This window comes from Bufo gargarizans, chromosome 6, assembly GCF_014858855.1.
Source record: "Bufo gargarizans isolate SCDJY-AF-19 chromosome 6, ASM1485885v1, whole genome shotgun sequence".
In the NCBI taxonomy this organism is placed as follows: Eukaryota; Metazoa; Chordata; class Amphibia; order Anura; family Bufonidae; genus Bufo; species Bufo gargarizans.
The window spans coordinates 55,711,899-55,732,578 of record NC_058085.1 but is presented as its reverse complement, the minus strand read 5'-3'; the positions used below and the strand labels follow the sequence as shown (position 1 = coordinate 55,732,578).

Sequence of the window (20,680 nt, the reverse complement as noted above, 5' to 3'; positions counted from 1 at the left end):
GATCCGTTCTGAACGGATCCGATCATAATAATGCAGACGGAGGCTCCGTTCAGAATGGATTCGTCTGCATTATATTTGCAAAAAAAAGCTAAGTGTGAAATTAGCCTGAGCGGATCCGTCCAGACTTTTACATTGAAAGTCAATGGGGGACGGATCCACTTGAAGATTGAGCCATATTGTGGCATCTTCAAACGGATCCGTCCCCATTGACTTACATTGTAAGTCTGGACGGATCCGCACGCCTCCGCATGGCCAGGCGGACACCCGAACGCTGTAAGCAGCGTTCGGGTGTCCGCCTGCTGAGCGGAGCGGAGGCTGAACGCCGCCAGACTGATGCAGTCTGAGCGGATCCGCATCCATTCAGAATGCATTAGGGCTGGACGGAACGCTAGTGTGAAACTAGCCTAAGACCGCAGAGTGCACCTGTCCTTGTTATTAGATTGTGATACTGTTTATCACATCCACACATTTGCTATCCTGTGTAGGATGTCTATTGTGGTACCTGTGGTCAGCCGCAGGCTTCCCCCACTGTATGCATTTTTGCTGGGGATCGCCATTAGCAACAGGCCACAAGTGCAGGATTTGCTCCTCGGTATATACATGCACACCTGCATGTGGGTTTGAGCATTTCCTGCCTGTTGAACACCGCGCCATTTCTGTTAACCCACTGTGTCACCCCAAAGAGAAAACCCTCAAAAATTCACCCCACTATGAAAACTACACCCCCAAGGAATATTTCAAGGGGTTGAATGAGTATAGGCGTTTCACAGAAATTAGAAACATACGGCTGTGAAAATTTTTATTTTTTTACCCGAAAATGTCACTTTCTCCCCAAATTTTTCAGTTTCAAAAGAGGTAAAAGGGAACCTGAACCCCACAATTTGTTGCCCATTTTCTCCTGAATACGGTATCAACAGCGGTTGAAACGTGTGTTTTATTTTCCTCTTATTCACAGGTCACACAGAACTAGCGAAGGGGTATCTGAGGGGGACTAAGGCTAGGGCTACACGACGACAATAATTCGTGCGACACATAAAGCACAACTACACTGCGACATTTTGTCGCACGACAATTTTTATACTGCTAGTCTACGGTGTCGCACTGCGACTGTTGCAGAAAAATCCATCTTGGATGGATTTTTTGCTACTGTCGTGTCGCAGCATGTTGCAGTGCGACACCATAGACTATCATTACGAAAAATATTGTCGCAGTGTAGTTGTGCCCTATGTGTCGCGCAACACATGTCGTCGTGTAGCCCTAGTCTAAGTGTAGCTAAGAGGGGAGGGCAGGCACAGCTCCCCAAACATCAGGGAGCACTAAGGAAGGGCTATGGATGTGTGAGGGGGACTGAAGGGGTTAACTCTGCAGCTGAGGGGGAAGGGCAGACTAACCCACAGCTCTGTTCTCCTCAGGGCTGCAAAGGGGGGAGGGTTAAGTGCACTGAGGGGGAATGTCAGGCTGCAGCAATTAGGCGTGTGCTGCTGAGGATTTATAGCACCCACTTTCCATCTCCTCAGCACAGTAACAGTAATGACAAAACTGAGGAGATCGGAGTTGAAATAGGCGCCTTTAGCTGTGATTGGTCAGTCTGGATTGACTGACCAATCACAGCGATCAGACAGGTGTTGTGACCAATCCGCTGCGAGATCTGTTGTCACTGTCCTGTCACTGTGTGCTCGTCCTAGTGCCTGAAATACCCCAGCATTCTTGTCCACGGTCCTGAAAGTGTTAATGCAGCGCACAGCAGAGCGTGTACAGTGCGGGGGGCGGGGTGGCTGTGCCCGGGGGCTGCTCTCCGCTTCCTGCTCCTTTTTTTTTTTTTTTTTTGCAGAGTTGACATTTTCCACTGCTGAAGTTAATAAACACCCGAGTTCCTCCTCCACACACTGCCAGGATGGAGATCAGCTTCACGGGGCAGCGAGCTCTGGTCACCGGGGCAGGGAAGGGTGAGTGCCGGGACCGGAGGGGCTGACATTGCCGCCGTTCCGGTGACTGACAGAGGCTTCTCTCTGCAGGGATCGGGCGGAGCACAGTAAAGGCGCTGCAGGCGGCGGGAGCCGAGGTGATCGCAGTGAGCCGGAGCCCCGAAGACCTGCAGAGCCTGGCCCTGGAGGTAACTGTAGTGTTATACTCAGGGGTGGGATTCAAATTTTTAACAACAGGTTCCCTACTCAGCGGTGGATACGCAGCGCGTCACGAGTCATGACACATATTTACATACACCATATATATGCAACACAGTCACGACATATTTACATACACCATATATACACTACACACAAATACACTATATATACACTACACACATACCACTCAACTTTTAAAAAGCCTTAGGCCCCCTCTTTGTTATTACTGTAACGGCCCCCTCTTTATTATTATTATAATGGCCCACTCTTTATTTTTAATGTAATGGCCCCCTCTTTATTATTAATATAATGGCCCCCACTTTATTATTAATATAATGGCCCCCTCTTTATTATTATTATAATGGCCCCCTCTTTATTTTTAATGTAATGGCCCCCACTTTATTATTAATATAATGACCACCTCTTTTTTATTAATATAATGGCCCCCTCTTTATTATTAATATAATGGCCCCCACTTTAATAACAAAGAGGGGGCCATTACATTAATAACAAAGAGGGAGCCATTACATTAATAATAAAGAGGGGGCCATTATATTAATAATAAAGAGGGGGCCAATACATTAATAACAAAGAGGGGGCCATTACATTAATAATAAAGAGGGGGCCATTATATTAATAATAAAGAGGGGGCCATTACATAGTGGAGTACCGCTTAAAAAAGCTGCTCTTACTCTGTGGGCAAAATAGATGTGTTTCCCTGTGTGTGGCCACCTTAAATATTGTCATCAACCCCATCCATAACTCTTGTTTGGCTAAAAGAATCTAAACATTGGGTCAGGATGAGGGGAAGGTGGAGTAGGCACCTGCTTAGGAGAAATAATTAATACTTACCTCTCTCTCCTTCACAGCTTGTGGCATCCTGGTACAGGCGGTCACCAATGCCTCGCTCACTGTGCCTTCCCGCGCCGCGTCATCGCGTCATCTCGCGAGATCCGCCGCAGGAGGTCACAGTGAGGTACGTGACTAAGTCCTGCGTCGCACCTCAACTGAAGCCGCTCCCCCGGCCCCTCCTCACTTCGCCTGCCCAGCTGCCCTGCACAGTGCGCGTCACACAGGGCCTCTCCTCTCGGCTTCCGCTCCGCCCCCACCCCTATAGCTACGCCACTGGTGCAGGCGCAGCTGCAGGACCGGGTCGGGATCCCTGCTTCTCACCGGTCCTGCGAACCGCCTGTAATTTTAACAAACGGTTCGGCAGAACCGGAGAGAACCGGCTGGATCCCATGCCTGGTTATACTGCCATCTAGATGGCCCTGGAGGTAACTGTAGTGTTATACTGCCCTCTAGAGGGCCCTGGAGGTAACTGTAGTGTTATACTGCCCTCTAGAGGGCCCTGGAGGTAACTGTAGTGTTATACTGCCCTCTAGAGGGCCCTGGAGGTAACTGTATTGTTATACTGCCCTCTAGAGGGCCCTGGAGGTAACTGTAGTGTTATACTGCCATCTAGATGGCCCTGGAAAAACTACAACTCCCAGCATACCCGCACAGTCAAACGCTGTCCGGGCAAGCTGGGAGTTGTAGTTTTGCAACAGCTGGAGCTACACTGGTTGGGAAACACTGCTCTAGAGGGCTCTGGATGTAACTGTAGTGTTATACTGCCCTCTAGAGGGCACCGGAGGTAACTGTAGTGTTGCACTGCCCTCTAGAGGGCCCTGGAGGTAACTGTAGTGTTGCACTGCTCTCTAGAGGGCCCTGGAGGTAACTGTAGTATTATACTGCCCTCTAGAGGGCCCTGGCGGTAACTGCAGTGTTATACTGCCCTCTAGAGGGCCCTGGAGGTAACTGTAGTATTATACTGACCTCTGGAGGTAACTGTAACGTTATACTGCCCTCTAGAGGGCCCTGGAGGTAACTGTAGTATTATACTGTCCTCTGGAGGTAACTGTAGTGTTATACTGCCCTCTAGAGTGCACTGGAGGTAACTGTAGTGTTGCACTGCCCTCTAGGGGGCCCTGGAGGTAACTGTAGTTTTATACTGCCCTCTAGAGGGCCCTGGAGGTAACTGTAGTGTTATACCACCCTCTAGAGGGCCCTGGAGGTAACTGTAGTGTTATACTGCCCTCTAGAGGGCTCTGGAGGTAACTGTAGTGTTATACCACCCTCTAGAGGGCACAGGAGGTAACTGTAGTATTATACTTCCCTCTAGAGTGCCCTGGAGGTAACTGTAGTTTTATACTGCCCTCTGGAGGTAACTGTAGTGTTATACTGCCCTCTAGAGGGCCCTGGAGGTAACTGTAGTATTATACTGCCCTCTAGAGGGCCCTGGAGGTAACTGTAGTATTATACTGCCCTCTAGAGGGCCCTGGAGGTAACTGTAGTATTATACTGCCCTCTAGAGGGCCCTGGAGGTAACTGTAGTTTTATACCGCACTCTAGAGGGCCCTGGCGGTAACTGTAGTGTTATACTGCCCTCTAGAGGGCCCTGGAGGTAACTGTAGTGTTATACTGCCCTCTATGGGGCCCTGGAGGTAACTGTAGTGTTATACTGTCCTCTAGAGGGCCCTGGTGGTAACTGTAGTGTTATACCGCCCTCTAGATGGCCCTGGAGGTAACTGTAGTGTTATACAGCCCTCTTGAAGGCCCTGGAGGTAACTGTAGTGTTATACCGCCCTCTTGATGGCCCTGGAGATAACTGTAGCGTTATACCGCCCTCTAGAGGGCACTAGAGGTAACTGTAATGTTATACTGCCCTCTAGATTGCCATGGAGGTAACTGTAGTGTTATATTGCCCTGGAGGTAACTGTAGTGTTATTCTGCCCTCTAGAGGGCCCTGGTGGAGGTAACTGCCGTGTTATACTGCCCTCTAGAGGGCCCTGGTGGAGGTAACTGCCGTGTTATACTGCCCTCTAGAGGGCCCTGGAGGTAACTGCCGTGTTATACTGTCCTCTAGAGGGCCCCAGAGGTAACTGTTGCCTTACACTGCCCTCTAGAGGTCCCTTGAGGTAAAACTGTAGTATTATACTATTCTCTAGAGCAGGCATCCTCAAACTGCGGCCCTCCAGCTGTTGTAAAACTACAACTCCCACAATGCCCTGCTGTAGGCTGATACCTGTAGGCTGTTCGGGCATGCTGGGAGTTGTAGTTTTGCAAAGCTGGAGGGCCGCAGTTTGAGGATGTCTGCTCTAGAGGTTCCTAGTGGTAAATGTAGTATTATACCGTCCTCTAGAGCAGCGGCCCCAAACCGCCAGGCCGCGGCCCAGGATCGGGCCCTGGAAGATTGTTTGCCGGGCCGCGGCAATACAGAGGAGTGGAGGCGCCAGGCACATGCGTGCCTGACGCGCACATCACACACAGCATGCGGCCGTACAGCGGGAAGGAAGGAGAGCATTCCTTTCAACTGTGATGCCGGTCAGCCACTGCTACCAATGAGGAGAGAGTTGGCGGAGGAGAGTAGGGACTGTGGCCACTGTGCCACCAATGATAATTAACCAGGGGACCTTTCATGGGTCCAGACTTTATTAACTAAGTAGCAGGACATGTAGAGCGTCACTGCGCAGAGTGTCACAGCCAGGGAGAAAAAAAGAAATCAACTTCTTCTCCCTGATGTCTCCTCCCTGGTGTTCCCATAGTAGTAATTAGCATACAGCATGGGAGACGGTAATGGGGGCCACAGTGGGCGAACGGAGCGGCGCCCAGATATAATAGTAAGTGCGGGAGATCCCTGGGCACCGCTCTACATGTCCTGCTACTTAGTTCATAAAGTATGGACCCATGAAAGGTCCTCTTACAGATACAGGAGGCGGGTGCGGCACCTGAGGAGTTATATTATACTGTCCTGTACAGGGCCCCGGAGGTAATGTCAGTATTATATCGCTGTCTGAATGACCCCAGAAGTTTTAAAGTATTATCCTGCCCTCTGAAAGGCCCTTAGAGGTAATGAAAGCATTATATCGCTGCCTGGAGGCCCCCAGGGGTCTTAAAGTATTAAACTGCCCTCTAGAGGTTCCCAGATGTAATGTCAGCATTATACCACCCTCTGGAGGCCCACAAAGATATTAAAGTATTATACTGCCCTCTAGAAGGCCCCAGAGGTAATGCTAGTGTTACACCACTGTCTGGCAGACCCCAGAGGTAATGAAAGTTTTTTACCGGCCTCTGAAGAATCCTGGAAGTAATGAAAGTATAATACCGCCCTCTGGAGGGCCTGGGAGATAATTACAAATACTGCTCTCTAGAGGCTAGAGTGCTAATCAGAATCACATACCGCTCTGTAGTGATCCAGGAGGTAATTACTCGTTAAACTATAGGGAGAGATTTATCAAAACTGATGTAAAGAAGAACTGGCTTAGTTGCCCATAGCAACCAATCAGATTCCACCTTTCATTTTTTAAAGGAGCTCTGAAAAAATGAAAGGTGGAATCTGATTGGTGGCTTGGGGCAACTAAGCCAGTTTGATAAATCTCCCCCATACAGTCTAGTGGCCAGAGATGAAAGGCCAGCCCGGTAAGTATTATATATTCATATATTGGGGTGATTACAGGCTTGTGCTGCCCTCTAGAGCCTGGTATGTTATACCCCAGAACATGTTATACCTGAGCTCGCCCCCATTTATCCTTCTCTAGGTCGGAGATCAGCGATCTACAGCCTGTGGTAATACCTCTACCTCCTGACAGTGGAGATCCTATGCTATCAACCTGTGTACTGCAGGGGGTACAGGCCATGTCTTGGGGTACACACTGGTCTGATACTGTACGATCAGCGTATACGATTGATGAGTAGATGGGGCGAGGCTCTGCAGATGACTACTGGTATAACGTCCTGAGTGAGGCCCCATGCACACGGCCGTGTTTCACAGCCGTGTGCGGGCCGTGGAACCGCGGCCTGGATCCCTCTTGAGAGCAGGAGCGCACGGTGTCACTGGTTGCTATGACGCCGTGCGCTCCCTGCTGCCGCCGCAATACAGTAATACACTGGTATGATCTATACCAGTGTATTACTGTATTGTGCCGGCAGCAGGGAGCGCACGGCGTCATAGCAACCAGTGACGCCGTGCGCTCCTGCTCTCAAGAGGGATCCAGGCCGCGGTTCCACGGCCCACACACGGCTGTGAAATGGGGCCTTATACAGTACATGCCCCCTAGAAATATACAGAACATGACCATCCTGGTGGACCGACCACACAAGAGTCCTCTGCCGGTGGTGACTCATAAGCAGCTGCACAATAGTCTGGAGGTCACTTAACTTACCTTCACGTTTAGGTGACTGTTCACATCAGAACTAGTGATAAGCTGCATAGGCAATATTCGAATTTGTAATATCTCGCAAATTTTTGGCCGAATATTTGCCATGAATTCACAAATTCGAGAATTTGTGATCTCCATTCATTATTTACTTGATTGCAAAAATCGGCAATGTAATATATTCGCGATTAGAATATTCGTGATCAACACTAAGGGGTAGGCAACTTTCCTATTGGTTGCTAGGGATGTTGCTAAGTGCCGATATTCGCAATAAATTCGCAAAAAATTTGCGATAAATTAGCATATTCGTGAATAGGAATATATAGCACTATATTGTAAATATTTGCAATTTCTCGAAGTGGCGATATTCGCGATTCGAATATTCACGCTCAACACTAATCAAAACACGATGTCAGCGCCTTGCAGCGATGGCCATGGGTGGCAGACTCCCTGCTGGTCATATATCAGATCCTCTCTATTCCCCGCAGTGCCCAGGAGTGGAGACTGTGTGCGTGGACCTGGGGGACTGGTCAGCGACAGAGGCCGCCCTGAGTAATATCGGGGCAGTGGACCTTCTGGTGAATAACGCGGGTGTTGCTTTACTGCAGCCCTTTCTTGACGTTACACAGGAAGCATTTGACAGGTAACTGTTCATCTGGTGTACACATACATAATATCTAACTGGCCTTAGTGCCGGGCCCTCATGCGTGTGGCGCTCAGTATGACCCCGTTCCACATCTTACGTTTACACTATTGTTTTCTAGGAGCTTTGATGTGAATGTGAGAGCTACTGTCGTGGTGTCACAGGTAAGTCATCCCTATAGTCTAGCACACTACAGAGAAATCATGTCCCCATTCTAAATGCCCCCTCTATCCCCACCAGATTGTTGCCCGTCACATGATTAAGCGCGGAGTTGGGGGCGCAATCGTCAATGTGTCCAGCCAGGCATCACAAGTCGCATTACAGGACCACTCTGTCTATTGTAAGTATATAGGTATAGAGGAGCAGCACGGTTTTCTGGAGTTTAACCCCCCACTCCCCTAACTGTAATATACAGATAAAATCAATTAAATATATTTGGTATTGTCCACACTGGTCTCTGCCAGTCGCATGTACCTTGTAAGTCTCAGTGACATCATGTCCCATAATGATGTAATTATGAATATTTTACAGCTATGATGAATAGTACAAAAGGCATCACCTGTGGGATGTCAGTGCTTGGCGTCAGTGCTTTCTAGCCCGCCTGGCGTCAGTGCTTTCTAGCCCGCCTGGCGTCAGTGCTTTCTAGCCCGCCTGGCGTCAGTGCTTTCTAGCCCGCCTGGCGTCAGTGCTTTCTAGCCCGCCTGGCGTCAGTGCTTTCTAGCCCGCCTGGCGTCAGTGCTTTCTAGCCCGCCTGGCGTCAGTGCTTTCTAGCCCGCCTGGCGTCAGTGCTTTTGAGCCCTCGTAGCGTTGGTGCTTTTAAGCCCTCGTAGCGTCGGTGCTTTTGAGCCCTCGTAGCGTCATAGATCACCTCTTAAGAAGACCACCCCTTTATTGAGACCACATGTGACAGTTTTCCAGCCACATCATCTCCTGTGAACACTGGTCAGCTTCTTTGAAAAGAGATCTCTGTATAGAAGGCCATTTTTCAGTGAAGTTTTGGGCGGTTGTCTCAAAGAAGTTCCACTGTAATTGACTAATAGAGGTTAGTCATGAATTTGCACCCGTTAAATTTCTCCCGTGTTCCCTAGAATACCCCGTTGAGCAATCAGAAGTTCTGAGATGGTTCATGTGTAGCAATTTCTGTGGCTCCTCAACTTGTTCTAAGAGAAATTGTCAAAGGAACACATGACAAGTGTCAGTGTTTGATGACTGCTGAGCGGGCTCCACATTCTCCAACAGTCTCCTCCTTCTCCCCATAGGTTGGGAGGGGGAATTTAGTGCCTCTTCTCTACCAGAGGATCTTCTAGGTTTCCTTAGTGAAAACATATTGTCCTACTTAGTCACATTGCTAGGATTTACCATCACCTACTAGTTGGTGAGGGCCACCACTGATCCTCAGTATAAAGGAGCTGCAGTGCCGTATCAGGATGGAAGAAACTCAGTCTCAGACTTTCTATTAAAAATGATGCATTTAGAAATAACTTTTCATCTTGGGAGTCCACAGGCGCCACCAAAGGAGCTCTTGACATGTTAACAAAGACGATGGCTCTCGAACTGGGACCCAAAAAGGTGAATATCCATTTTTAGTACTGAATTCATGTGACCACACATACTAATACCAGACCTTCTGCGTGACACCTCCAGGCTTCCACAAGAAAACCGGCATTGTCAGTCACCATGTTTGTTAATGAGCCGTCAGAACCTATTCCACCAAAGAATGTGCAAAATAACCAAATGTGGCCATACACCCTATAAAGCTGTTGGCTGAATGCACGTTTGGATATGTCCCTACACATTAAGCTGCTTTCACACTAGCGTTCGCTGGTCCGTTCGTGAGCTCCGTTTGAAGGGGCTCACGAGCGGACCCGAACGCAGCCGTCCAGCCCTGATGCAGTCTGAATGGAGCGGATCCGCTCAGACTGCATCAGTCTAGCGGCGTTCAGCCTCCGCTCCGCTCGCCTCCGCACGGACAGGCGGACAGCTGAACGCTGCTTGCAGCGTTCGGGTGTCCGCCTGGCCGTGGGGAGGCGTGCGGATCCGCCCAGACTTACAATGTAAGTCAATGGGGACGGATCCGTTTGAAGATGTCACCCTGTGGCTCAATCTTCAGGCGGATCCGTCCCCCATTGACTTTACATTGAAAGTCTGGACGGATCCGTCCGAGGCTATTTTCACACTTAGCTTTTTTTAGCTAATATAATGCAGACGGATCCGTTCTGAACGGAGCCTCCGTCTGCATTATTATGAGCGGATCCGTTCAGAACGGATCCGCCCGAACGCTAGTGTGAAAGTAGCCTAAGATGGTCGGTTCTGCTGAAATCGGTGGCTTTGGCTGACATCCATCTGATGAGTTTGGCCACCTGTAGGCACTCTCTAAAACTTACAATGGCAAAGGGTTCCGCATTAAGATGAAGGTCGTTATCTTTACTAGCAGCGTGTTTAGACCAGTCCTTAGATACATCCTCGGTTGGGGTAGCTCTAGGAAAGTGGACATTTAAGTTCTTTATACAGGGAACATTCAGTGGACCCTTCCTCTTATACAATATATGTTTGTAGATTCGTGTTAATTGTGTGAATCCCACCGTAGTCATGACTGACATGGGACGTGCTAACTGGAGTGACGCTCACAAAGCTGCCCCAATGCTGAATCGGATCCCATTAGGTCGCTTTGCCGGTAAGTACTCCTTGATGAAAAAAATCTTCAGAAACCTTAAATATAATATACATTGCCCGTGCACTTGCTACCAAGGGCACTCAGTGGGTGCACCTCCTCACTAACTGTTAATAGGACAACTTATCCATCTGAACCATTTTCTTTAAAGGGGTTTTCAAGGCCTTTCTATTGATGGCCCTCAGAGTATGATTGGTGAGTGCCTGACCCCCGAGTACTCATCTAATCAGCAGAATGAAGAACACTGACCCCTTGTTTATCCAGGTACAGTCCAGTTGGCTGTACCTAGTACTGCAGTTCTTTTCGTTTACTTCAATGGGCCTGAGTCCTCTTCAACAACTGGTTGGTGGGGAACAGGTCATCAATAAAACTGCTGGAAAATCCCCATTCAACATTTTTGACCCATAACTAAAGAGGTTTCTCCATATTTGCTATTAAGTCATATAGATTTTTTTTTTAAAAAGGTAAGAGGGAGTGGTCGGAGGAGGCAAAATTACCATAACCTTTAGATCCTCAGATTTCTCAGAGGACCTCAGCATAAAAGCAGGTGATCTTCAAGAGAACAATGGCATTCCAGGTCAGGAGTTTGTCATGTTCAATGCTTAATTTCTCAAAATGCAGAGTTCAGCTTTTGTCTTGTCCATTTCTGTCCAAATCTGTGTGTAAAGGATTATTCCCATCTCATAAAGTGATAGTACATCGCCAGGATATGTCATCACTTGGGTGGAGGCCCAACCTTTTGAGATGCTGAGACTGAATGTTCCTGCTGTGGTCTCTTCCTTGCACACAGGTTATTCAGAATCCCTTATTCTCAGAATCGGTAGGGGACCCAGTGGTCAGACCCACATGATCATAGTGATATGCCATCCCTTTATGACATGGAAAATGCACTTTAAATGTACTGTAGAAGCTGGTACACATCCAGCTGTTTCCGATTACTAATTAAATCTGGGCTGTGTTTGGATTGACGGCATGGTCAAGTGTACAGGCAGCTTATGTCATGTTCCTCGCTGTATTCCAGAGGTGGACGAGGTGGTTCACAGCATTCTCTTCCTGCTCAGTGATAAAAGTACCATGATCACCGGCTCCTGCCTCCCTGTGGATGGAGGATTCCTGGTAACCTGATCGAGAGAAAACCGATTCCTCAGGTTGGCAGAAACTCGTCATGTGCCTTCTCCCTTTCTGCCCCTTATGCTGTAGAAGAATCCTGGATGCTGCAGCTAGAAGATATTCTGCCATACGCTCTCATTACTGGATATATTTGTTAGTCCCGACAAGAGGAAATGTGATTATAGCCAGGACAACATTCATGTGTAGCATCAGCGAGCTGATCGCTGCCCTGCCTGCCTTATGAGCCGATCAATAAACCATTACTGGAAACACTTTGAGGCCTGGATAATTGTGTATATTTCTACCTCGGGGAGGAACGGATCAGCGAAGGATCAGGCTGGCGTGGTTAGATGTATTATGTATAGTCCCTTCTCTCCTAACTGTATCATTACTGGAAGAGTATGGAGTCTCCGAGCAGAGACTGGAGAAGATGGACAATATGGCCTCCACAGACCAGCCATCTTCTCTCCTTTTGATAGGAGGACGGAGGGGAAACAGGTGGTTTTTAAAGGGGTTATTCCTCAAAAAATACTTATCACCTAGGTACTCAATGTACAATCACTGGGGTCCCCACTGCTGGAACCCCTACTAATCAGTAGAAAGAGGGTCCTGATCCCTGGAGGAGTTTTGGATTTGGTGGTGTTTGAGCATCTATGGGACTCACAAAGTCAGTCACATAGATTTGGAGCAGCAATGCCCATGGATGTCCACCTTTTCATTCAAAATCATCCGGAACAGGAAAATCTGTAGCAGAAAAAAAAGCATCACAGGGTGCGTTCGCACACTACAGATTTTGTTGCTGAAGCTTTTCCAGGCAGAATCTGGAGCAGATCCCGTGCCAAAAAGCTGCGGGCAGCGTGGAAACCATCTTCCATTGTTTTTAATGGGAAGCCGTGGTTTATAGCTACAACTGCACCAAGCAAGTACATGCCTTTTCTTGATGCGGTTGCAGCAATAAACCTCGACTGCATGAATGCACCAAATCTTGCCTGCAAAAGATGCAGTGTGAACAGCTCCTAAGACACTGAAACTCCAGCGAATCTCAGTCATTACCCTGAGAAGGAAGCAGTCAACCAAAACTGGACCAGGATGAGTGGTGTGGCCAACCTACCCAAAATGACTGAATGATGCAGCAAGAACACATCCAAAAAGACAAAACATCTTAGAAAATCACATTTTAGATTCTCGAAGCAGTTCATGCATGAAAATATATATATATTTTTTTCTTTTTACATGCATCCCTTCCCTTGGTAGTGTATGGGAGATAGGGAATCAGCCAAACAAGCTGCGCACATATCTGTGGACACCCCATCATTCATTCTCTGCATGCGCCTGTTGGACAGAACGGAGTCAAGAAGCCGCATTGTCCCTATATATGAGGGTCCCAGCAGTGGTTATTTAATTTACCTATTTATACTGCATCGACATATTCCACAGCGTTGTACGTAGAGCGTCGTCACTCACCTGTCCCCACTGCGGCAAATGAATCACAATATTTCTGGAGTGTGGCAGAATCGGAGTACCTGGAGGAAACCCACGCGAACATACAAACTCCATGCAGATGTCCTTAGTCGGCTTCAAACCCAAGACTCCTGCGCTGCAAGGCAACAGTGAGTACAGCCCACCATCATGTGAATGTGCCCTAAATCAGGGTTCCTCAACTCTAGTCTTCAGGGTCAACCTGCCGGTCATATTTTCAGGATTTCCTTAGTATTGAGCAGGAGATATAATTAGTGTCAGTGCATCACGACTTACGACAGGTATTCATCCTGTGGGATATTCTCAAATCATGACCGGCAGGTGGACCCTGAGGACTTAAGTTGAGGAACAATGCCCTAAATGTCTAAAGTGGGGGAAAAAAGGGGGTAGTGACTTGAGCATATGGGTGACATGCACTAAAAGGTCAAAATGTTCTTTTTGCGGAATGACTAAGGTTAATAAAGTTAAACAATACATCACTGTATGTGGGACAAAGATGCAAAAATGTTGGACATCTGGAGGGGGCAAATACTTTTCACAGTTCCATGTAGTCCTTTTTTTTTGCATATGAGCTCAGCTAATGATTGTCCAGTGAAGTGTTTGTCAAACATTTTGTAAAAGGACCAAGAACTTTGCCCCAGCTATGCTGAGCTGGTAAATGTCTCTGGCGCTTCATGTCCGTCATCTAGAAATGTAAAACCTGCTTGTGCCAACGGGTTTTCCAACTGAAATGGCGGAGAAGAGGTTAAAATAATAAGTTATACTTACCGGTTCAAACGTTTCCGCTCCAGCACCTCCAGTCCCATCCACCAGGCTTTGTTTACATGACATATGGCATGTGATCAGTGGCCTCAGCTTGGCAGTATTACTCTATGTGGCGCCCATCTTTGTTTTTTCTAGCTCTTTATGGTTTCAGTGGCAGGGAAGGATTGGAGTGGTGGCACTAGAGCAGAGAGGGTTTGAAGCAGTAAGTGTACCCCTTTAACTTTGATATCTTGGCAGCTTGTGGGAGAGAGAAGTGGTGAGGACGCCAAATCGTGAGTTCAACAATCGTTTTAAAGTGTAATACTTCTCACAAAGTAATAGATATCGGATGATATTCTAGTTAAGACTGTATTCGAAATAATACAAGAATAAGACCAGCAATTAGAGTCTATTTTATCGAGTTCCTGGAAAGCGGGACACCGCTAACTCATACGAATAACCGTTAACTATTAGTTACTCTCGAATATTGAAGACAGCTTTGTCTACTTTTTGAAGGATCCGAATATAACTCCTATGTAACTCTTATGTACTTAGCCACATACCATATGGTTTGGAGGAACCAACGCTCTTGATTATCATTGGACTGTTACTTTTCTTTGTATTGCACATATTTTCGAATTGTTTTTATGGGACAATCGATTTTATGTATTATACTTAGGTATTCAATTTTTTGGGGGATTTTTGAATGCTGCTAATAGTTACACACTGCATGGTCTTCAGAGACCCCTTTTTTGTCCATTTGGAGGTTACCACATAGGATTGCTGTTAATATTTTTAACTATATTACTATCACTGTTTTATTATAATAAATTGCTTTTAATTTGACCCCTTTGAGTGCCCAGTTATTATTTTATATTTATCTTGGCAGCTTGTATCATACTTTATAGAGTAAGGCTAGTTTCACACTAGCATTAAAACCAACCGGCAGAGCCCAATACTGCCTTTCCCCACAGGAGCCCATTGACTATAATGGGACCCAGCAAGGATAAAAATCAGGCCTGTTCCTGGCATGCGCGCTGGGATTCTGCCGGACAAAAACCAGTGCAAGCACCACTGTTTGTCAGGCTGAATCCTGGCACTTTCTCAGGACGTGGTCACAGCAGGAGTAGACTTTTAAAAAGGGCTTAGATGAATTCTTGAAAGTAAATGACATTATTGCTGATGAAAACGTGTAGAAATCTGAGTCTCACTTCCTTCTGGGATTCGTGTCCCCACCTATCCTTTGGTTGAACTTGATGGACTTACGTCTTTTTTTAACCCTATTAACTATGCTGAAAACAGGCCGGATCCCCACTGGTTCCTATTATAGTTAATGGAGCCTGGGCGTGCTCCAGCTGTTTCCGGCTATACCTGATATAATTAACTTCGGCAATATATCACAGACCATGAGCCTCACCGGACAGGTGATCTGTACAACCAGTTCCCGTTCTTGAAGGCTTGACTGGGGTCGCTTTATGGCTTCAGTTCATGATGTGGGGAATATGGTGTCAATGTCTTGCTAGCTCAAGAAAACAATTATATATAATGCTCTTCTATAATGTTATTTACATCCTCACCCTGACTAGTACACAATGGTGACCCTCTAAACACTGAGCCCTACGTCAGTAATCTAGAACTGAGATTCATTTTAGAAATCACATTTTCCAGTCCCGAATATTCATAGAGGGGAATTGTGAACGATGGACGACCCCTTTCAAATGCAAGTAAAGTGTTACTCACACTGCCAGGTTAGGCAACAGCCCGAGCTGACGTCTGTGGTTACTGTGCAGATGGACGCTTCTTAAGCTATTGCCTCGGTTCCTGCCCTTGGCTCTTCTCTTCTGGATGAAGAGTGGCATCAGGGTGCAAAAGCGGCAGCCTATTTAAAGGAGAATCGCCATGCCCTTACCTTCTGATTGAGGTTTACACCCTATCCTGGCTTGTGTTGCTTGCGCTGTCCTTCCTGTTTTGGCTCCTGACCCTGACCTCAGCCTTGTTCTTGGATTTCGCTCCTGCCTTGTCCATAAGCTTGTCATCTTCTACCTTTTGTTCTACTACTGGATCTAACCCTTGGCTCCATTCTTGACTACGCTCCTGTCTTTTCCTTTGTCCTGTCGCATCCCAACCACTCTCCTAGTGACGACTCTCGGCGGTGTTCCTGACCACACGATAGTTGTATCAGTGCTGCTGCAACCAATCCTTGACTGTTCTGGGGTTCTTCCTGCAGCAAAGTCCAGGGCATCCCATAGACTCTGCACCCCAAGCTAGCCAGTGCTAAAGGATTACAGCTTGGAGAATCCATATCTCAGGTACATGATGGCAACATAAGGTTGTCTAAAAGTGTTCTGTAATATAATGTACTTAATTAGACATCATTTACTTACTGTACAGATGTTCATTTCTTAGCATTTAGGGGAATTTGGCCTTTTTTTTGAGAAGATAACAGTTTAAGAGATACCCATAGTTTACTTGTCAAATGATTAGAATAAAACAACCAAATACCTTTTTAAGAGTCATTTTAACCCCTGTGTGCACCTTGTCGTACATGTAAGTTACTGCTCTGTGAGGAGTATAAGGGGCAGGAGAAATGTTACACAGCTAAGGGTACTGTCACACTAGCGTTTTTACTGGATCCGGCCGGGTTCAGCAAAAATGCTTCTGTTACTGATAATACAACCATCTGCATCCGTTATGAACTTATCCGGTTGTATTATCTTTAACATAGCCAAGACGGATCCATCATGAACTCCACTTAAAGTCAATGGGGGACGGTTCCTTTTTCGATTGTCGCATATTGTGTCAGAGAAAATGCATGCTGCGGTTTGCTGCTCTCCGGTATGAGAATGGAACGGAATGCATTTTGGAGGGTTCTATTCTGTTCAGTTACGTTTTGTCCCCATTGACAATGAATGGGGACAAAACGGAAGCGTTTATTTCCGGTATTGAGACCCTATGACGGATCTCAATACCGGAAAATATTAATGCTAGTGTGAAAGTAGCCAACTGCACCTGCCAGGATCAGAGATGACTCTGATTCTGCCTTTTAACTCCTCAGATGTCACAGTCAAAGCTCCCTCTGTACCCCGGTTTTCCTCCCTCGATGCAGTTTCATGAGACCTTGTGAAGGCTCTCAGTCCTGCCATGATAGGATTTTTGTAAACTCACAATACATTGCTATACAGGGCTATTACACTGCATTGTACAAGTGATCATAGATTCAAGTCCCCTAGGAAGACTAAAAAAAATAAAATAATTAAACTTATCCCCATTTATTATGTAAAAATAGAAAAGATAAAAGAAATAGAATTGTATCACTAAGTCGGAAAATGCTTTGAAATATTAAAATATCACATTATTTATTTTGCACAGTGAATTTTAATACCAGAATAGTCATTTTCTGGTCAGCTCGCCTCCCCAAAAAATAGAACTAAATAAATTATCAAAAAAGTACCTCACTGAGACTCATTGATGGAAAAAATAAAAAAAGTTATGGCTCTTAGAAGTTGAGGAGGAAAAAAATGAAAATGTTGTTGCCGAAATTGACTTAGTTCTGGAGGGATTAAACAAGAAGTGGATGGGTGTGATTGGGGGAAATCTGAATATACACCTAGCCGTAATCTCAACAAACACTAGCTATAAAAATCTACCCAGAGTAAAACTACGGGAGGTGTTACACATTATGTATGCTACATATAAAGGACATTTTCTTTTTATTCGCCCTAAAAACAGACCAGAGCAAGGGCAAGTACCTGGTGTGTCCAACGTACTGTAGTATGGTTGCACATTCAGTTTGAATTACTATCTTGTAGTATTGATCCAGAGGATTGCAAAATAACTCCCATGGGGCCAATTTTCTTCACCTTCCTTCCCGACTCCAATCAGGCATTCAGAATATCCACAACCCTTCTCCAGAATTCTAGTAACTATAAGGCTAGATTCACACAACCATGTGTGTTTTGGAGTCCGCCCAAAAAAAAGGATGACGTCCGTATTGCATCCGTTTATTTTTGCGGATTTATTGTAACAATGCCTATCCTTGTCCGCAAAATAGAGAAGAATAGGAAATGTTCTATTTTTTTTTTTTTGCGGGGCTATGGAATAGACATACGGATGCGGACAGCACACGCTGGGCTGGCTGCACTTTTTGTGGGCCCATTGAAATGAATGGGTCTGCATCCCATCCGCGAAAAAAAAAACAGGATTGACACGGAAACAAAATACGTTCATGTGATTGTAGCCTAACCTGTAATATTATTACGCTCCAGAAATACATCCAGGCCCCTCTTGAACTCTTTTAGTGAACTCACCATCACCACCTCCTCAGGCAGAGATCTCCATAGTCTCACTGCTCTTACCGTAAAGAATCCTCTTCTATGTTTGTGTAGAAACCTTCTTTCCTCCAGACGCAGAAGATGTCCCCTCGTCACAGTCACAGTCCTGGGAATGAATAGATGATGGGAGAGAGCTCTGTACTGACCCCTGATATATTTATACATAGTTATTAGATCTCCCCTCAGTCGTCTTTTTTCTAAAGTGAATAACCCTAATTTTAACATTAATTTCATTCTGGGTCCTGTAGTCCCCCCATTTCCATGTATTACATTCGTTTTGGGCACTGGCCCTGTGCACCTACATAAATGGGTCCGAAAATGGACGCAAAAGTTTGAAAAGATGCACAATGTCTCCAAAACAGGCGCAAAATCAGTTGGTAAAGGTTTTTTTACTCATGAAAACAGACACACTATAGCAGTGATGGCGAACCTATGGCACGGGTGCCAGAGGCGGCACTCAGAGCCCTCTATGTGGGCACCCACGCCCTGGAAAAAGTCTATGGCATAGCAATATGCTTTAGATATTTCCTGCCATTCATCATCCCCAGGACACACTATAAACAGCACAGGCAGTACATTAAATGTAGGCTATTAATCTATTATAGATAAATAATAAAGGACATGAAAGATATATTATTTTGGTATTTAGGTTAAATTGCCGTGTCGGCATTTTGCGATAAATAAGTGGGTATTTGGTTGCAGTTTTGGGCACTCAGTCTCTAAAAGGTTCACCATCACTGCACTATAGTAAATGTGCCCCATTGTACTCCTTCTGTAGCTCCACTTGACCTCAGAGGAACTCCGCATGTGTGGTCACCTTTATAACATTAGGGCACCATCGATCTTGTGATCAGTTTTGGTTTGAGACTTTTATGACATTTAGGATAACTTTAGGTTCAGACGGAGGAGTTTGGGCACAGTTTCCGTACGGATTCGGTGCTGAAAACCGGGCTGAATATGCGCTGAAAACTGCCTCCTATTGGTAACCGCTCTGACCCTTCAATAAGCCACAGTGGGAGCTTCCTCGTGGTTTAGTTCCATTCAGTGGAGCTAAACCTAGAGCGCGTCCATAGGAAAAACTGCAGAGGAAAAAATCTTCCGTCTGAATCTACCCTAAATGCACAGGTTGCAGTTTACGAAGATTTTTGTGTGGAAAAAACCACAGCATAATACTGTACCAGTAAAGTAAATGAGATTAGACAAATCTCATGTACACTTTGCGTTTTGTTTTTTTTCCGTGCAGATTTTAAAGTGTGCCACACCTTCATTCTCAGGATCAGTGGAGAATGCAATATGCTAAGTAAGGGCTCATTCATATGGCCGTTGTGCGGCTGCCACGACGGATCCAAACCCATTCAACTTGAATGGGTCTGTGATCCGTCCGCACTGCAAAAAAACATAAAACATGTTCTATTTTTTTGTGGTGTGGAGGCACGGAGAGAAACCCCACGGAAGCGCTCTGTAGTGCTTCCGTGGGGATCTGTGCCTCCGTTCCGCACTGACCTTCTATCTTTAAGGCGGGGTGCACCTTATTTTGTGCCAGATTTAGTCGTAAAAACAAACAGTCAGTCTCATTTCTACTCCACTCCAGGGCCGGTGTACTTTTCTGCCTCTGTTTTAAGTGGTGAGCTGCGCCACATTTTCATTCGCATACTAATTAGACCAGTTTTATTGAATATGAACCTGTCTTACAAGAAATCAACCACTAGATGGCAGACTTAAACCAAAAAAAGAAAAACCTGATTTATTAAGAGACAATAAATGAGGCAGAAATTGAAGGCTGGCATTGCCAATGCTCCTGTTTTTTTTTTTTTTGTTTTTTTTTACTCCACCCAAAAAAGGCAAGCTTGATAAATGAGCCCTAATGAGTACATTTTGCTCTCTCTGCATGTACACCACTTTGAGTGCTACCACACTGTAGCTTTTTGGGGGCATACATGAAAATTCAAGCATTTTTCAGTGTTGTGTTTTTTTTTTTTTTGTTTTTTTTTGGTGCGGGGTCTTTGAGTTACAAATTTTTCCTATAGAAAAATCTATGGCTCAATGCCTGAAAAACAGCTCACCCAGAACATACTGAAATTTTTAAAAAGTGCCAAGGGAGTTAAAAACATCACACCTCTACAAAAAACACAGGGGGTCATTTATCAAAAACCGGTCTTTGACGAGGTATGCGCTTTGCCAACCTTCCTTTTCAGAAAGTGGCGAGGGCCGAGCAGAAACCCCACTTGCGCCTACATTTAGGCAAAATAGCAGGTTTCTTCCATTTCAGCCGACCGGACATTTAAAAAATAAAATAAATGTGAATGACTGATCAATGAAAATGTGATTGTCCAGGTTGGAAAATTTCCTGTGTCGTTGTCCAGGTATAGCATATACTT

At 45.9% G+C, this 20,680-nt stretch overlaps 1 protein-coding gene across 1 annotated transcript; it reads left to right on the top strand.

Annotated features, from left to right (window-relative positions):
* Positions 1-1,791: 1,791 nt before the first annotated feature.
* Positions 1,792-12,021, top strand: LOC122941752 (L-xylulose reductase-like). The gene is made up of 8 exons (XM_044299164.1): positions 1,792-1,946; positions 2,016-2,113; positions 7,813-7,967; positions 8,089-8,131; positions 8,208-8,307; positions 9,472-9,536; positions 10,524-10,641; positions 11,660-12,021. The coding sequence occupies exons 1-8, from the start codon at positions 1,895-1,897 to the stop codon at positions 11,761-11,763; spliced, it is 735 nt and encodes a 244-aa protein (XP_044155099.1). The 5' UTR covers positions 1,792-1,894; the 3' UTR covers positions 11,764-12,021.
* Positions 12,022-20,680: the final 8,659 nt, after the last annotated feature.

Excerpts from the sequence above, each read along its gene's own strand:
- LOC122941752 (XM_044299164.1), top strand. The coding sequence starts at position 1,895 with ATGGAGATCAGCTTCACGGGGCAGCGAGCTCTGGTCACCGGGGCAGGG. Across the intron at positions 2,114-7,812 it reads TGCAGAGCCTGGCCCTGGAG|TGCCCAGGAGTGGAGACTGT; the intron begins GTAACTGTAGTG and ends TATTCCCCGCAG. Across the intron at positions 9,537-10,523 it reads TCGAACTGGGACCCAAAAAG|ATTCGTGTTAATTGTGTGAA; the intron begins GTGAATATCCAT and ends ATATGTTTGTAG.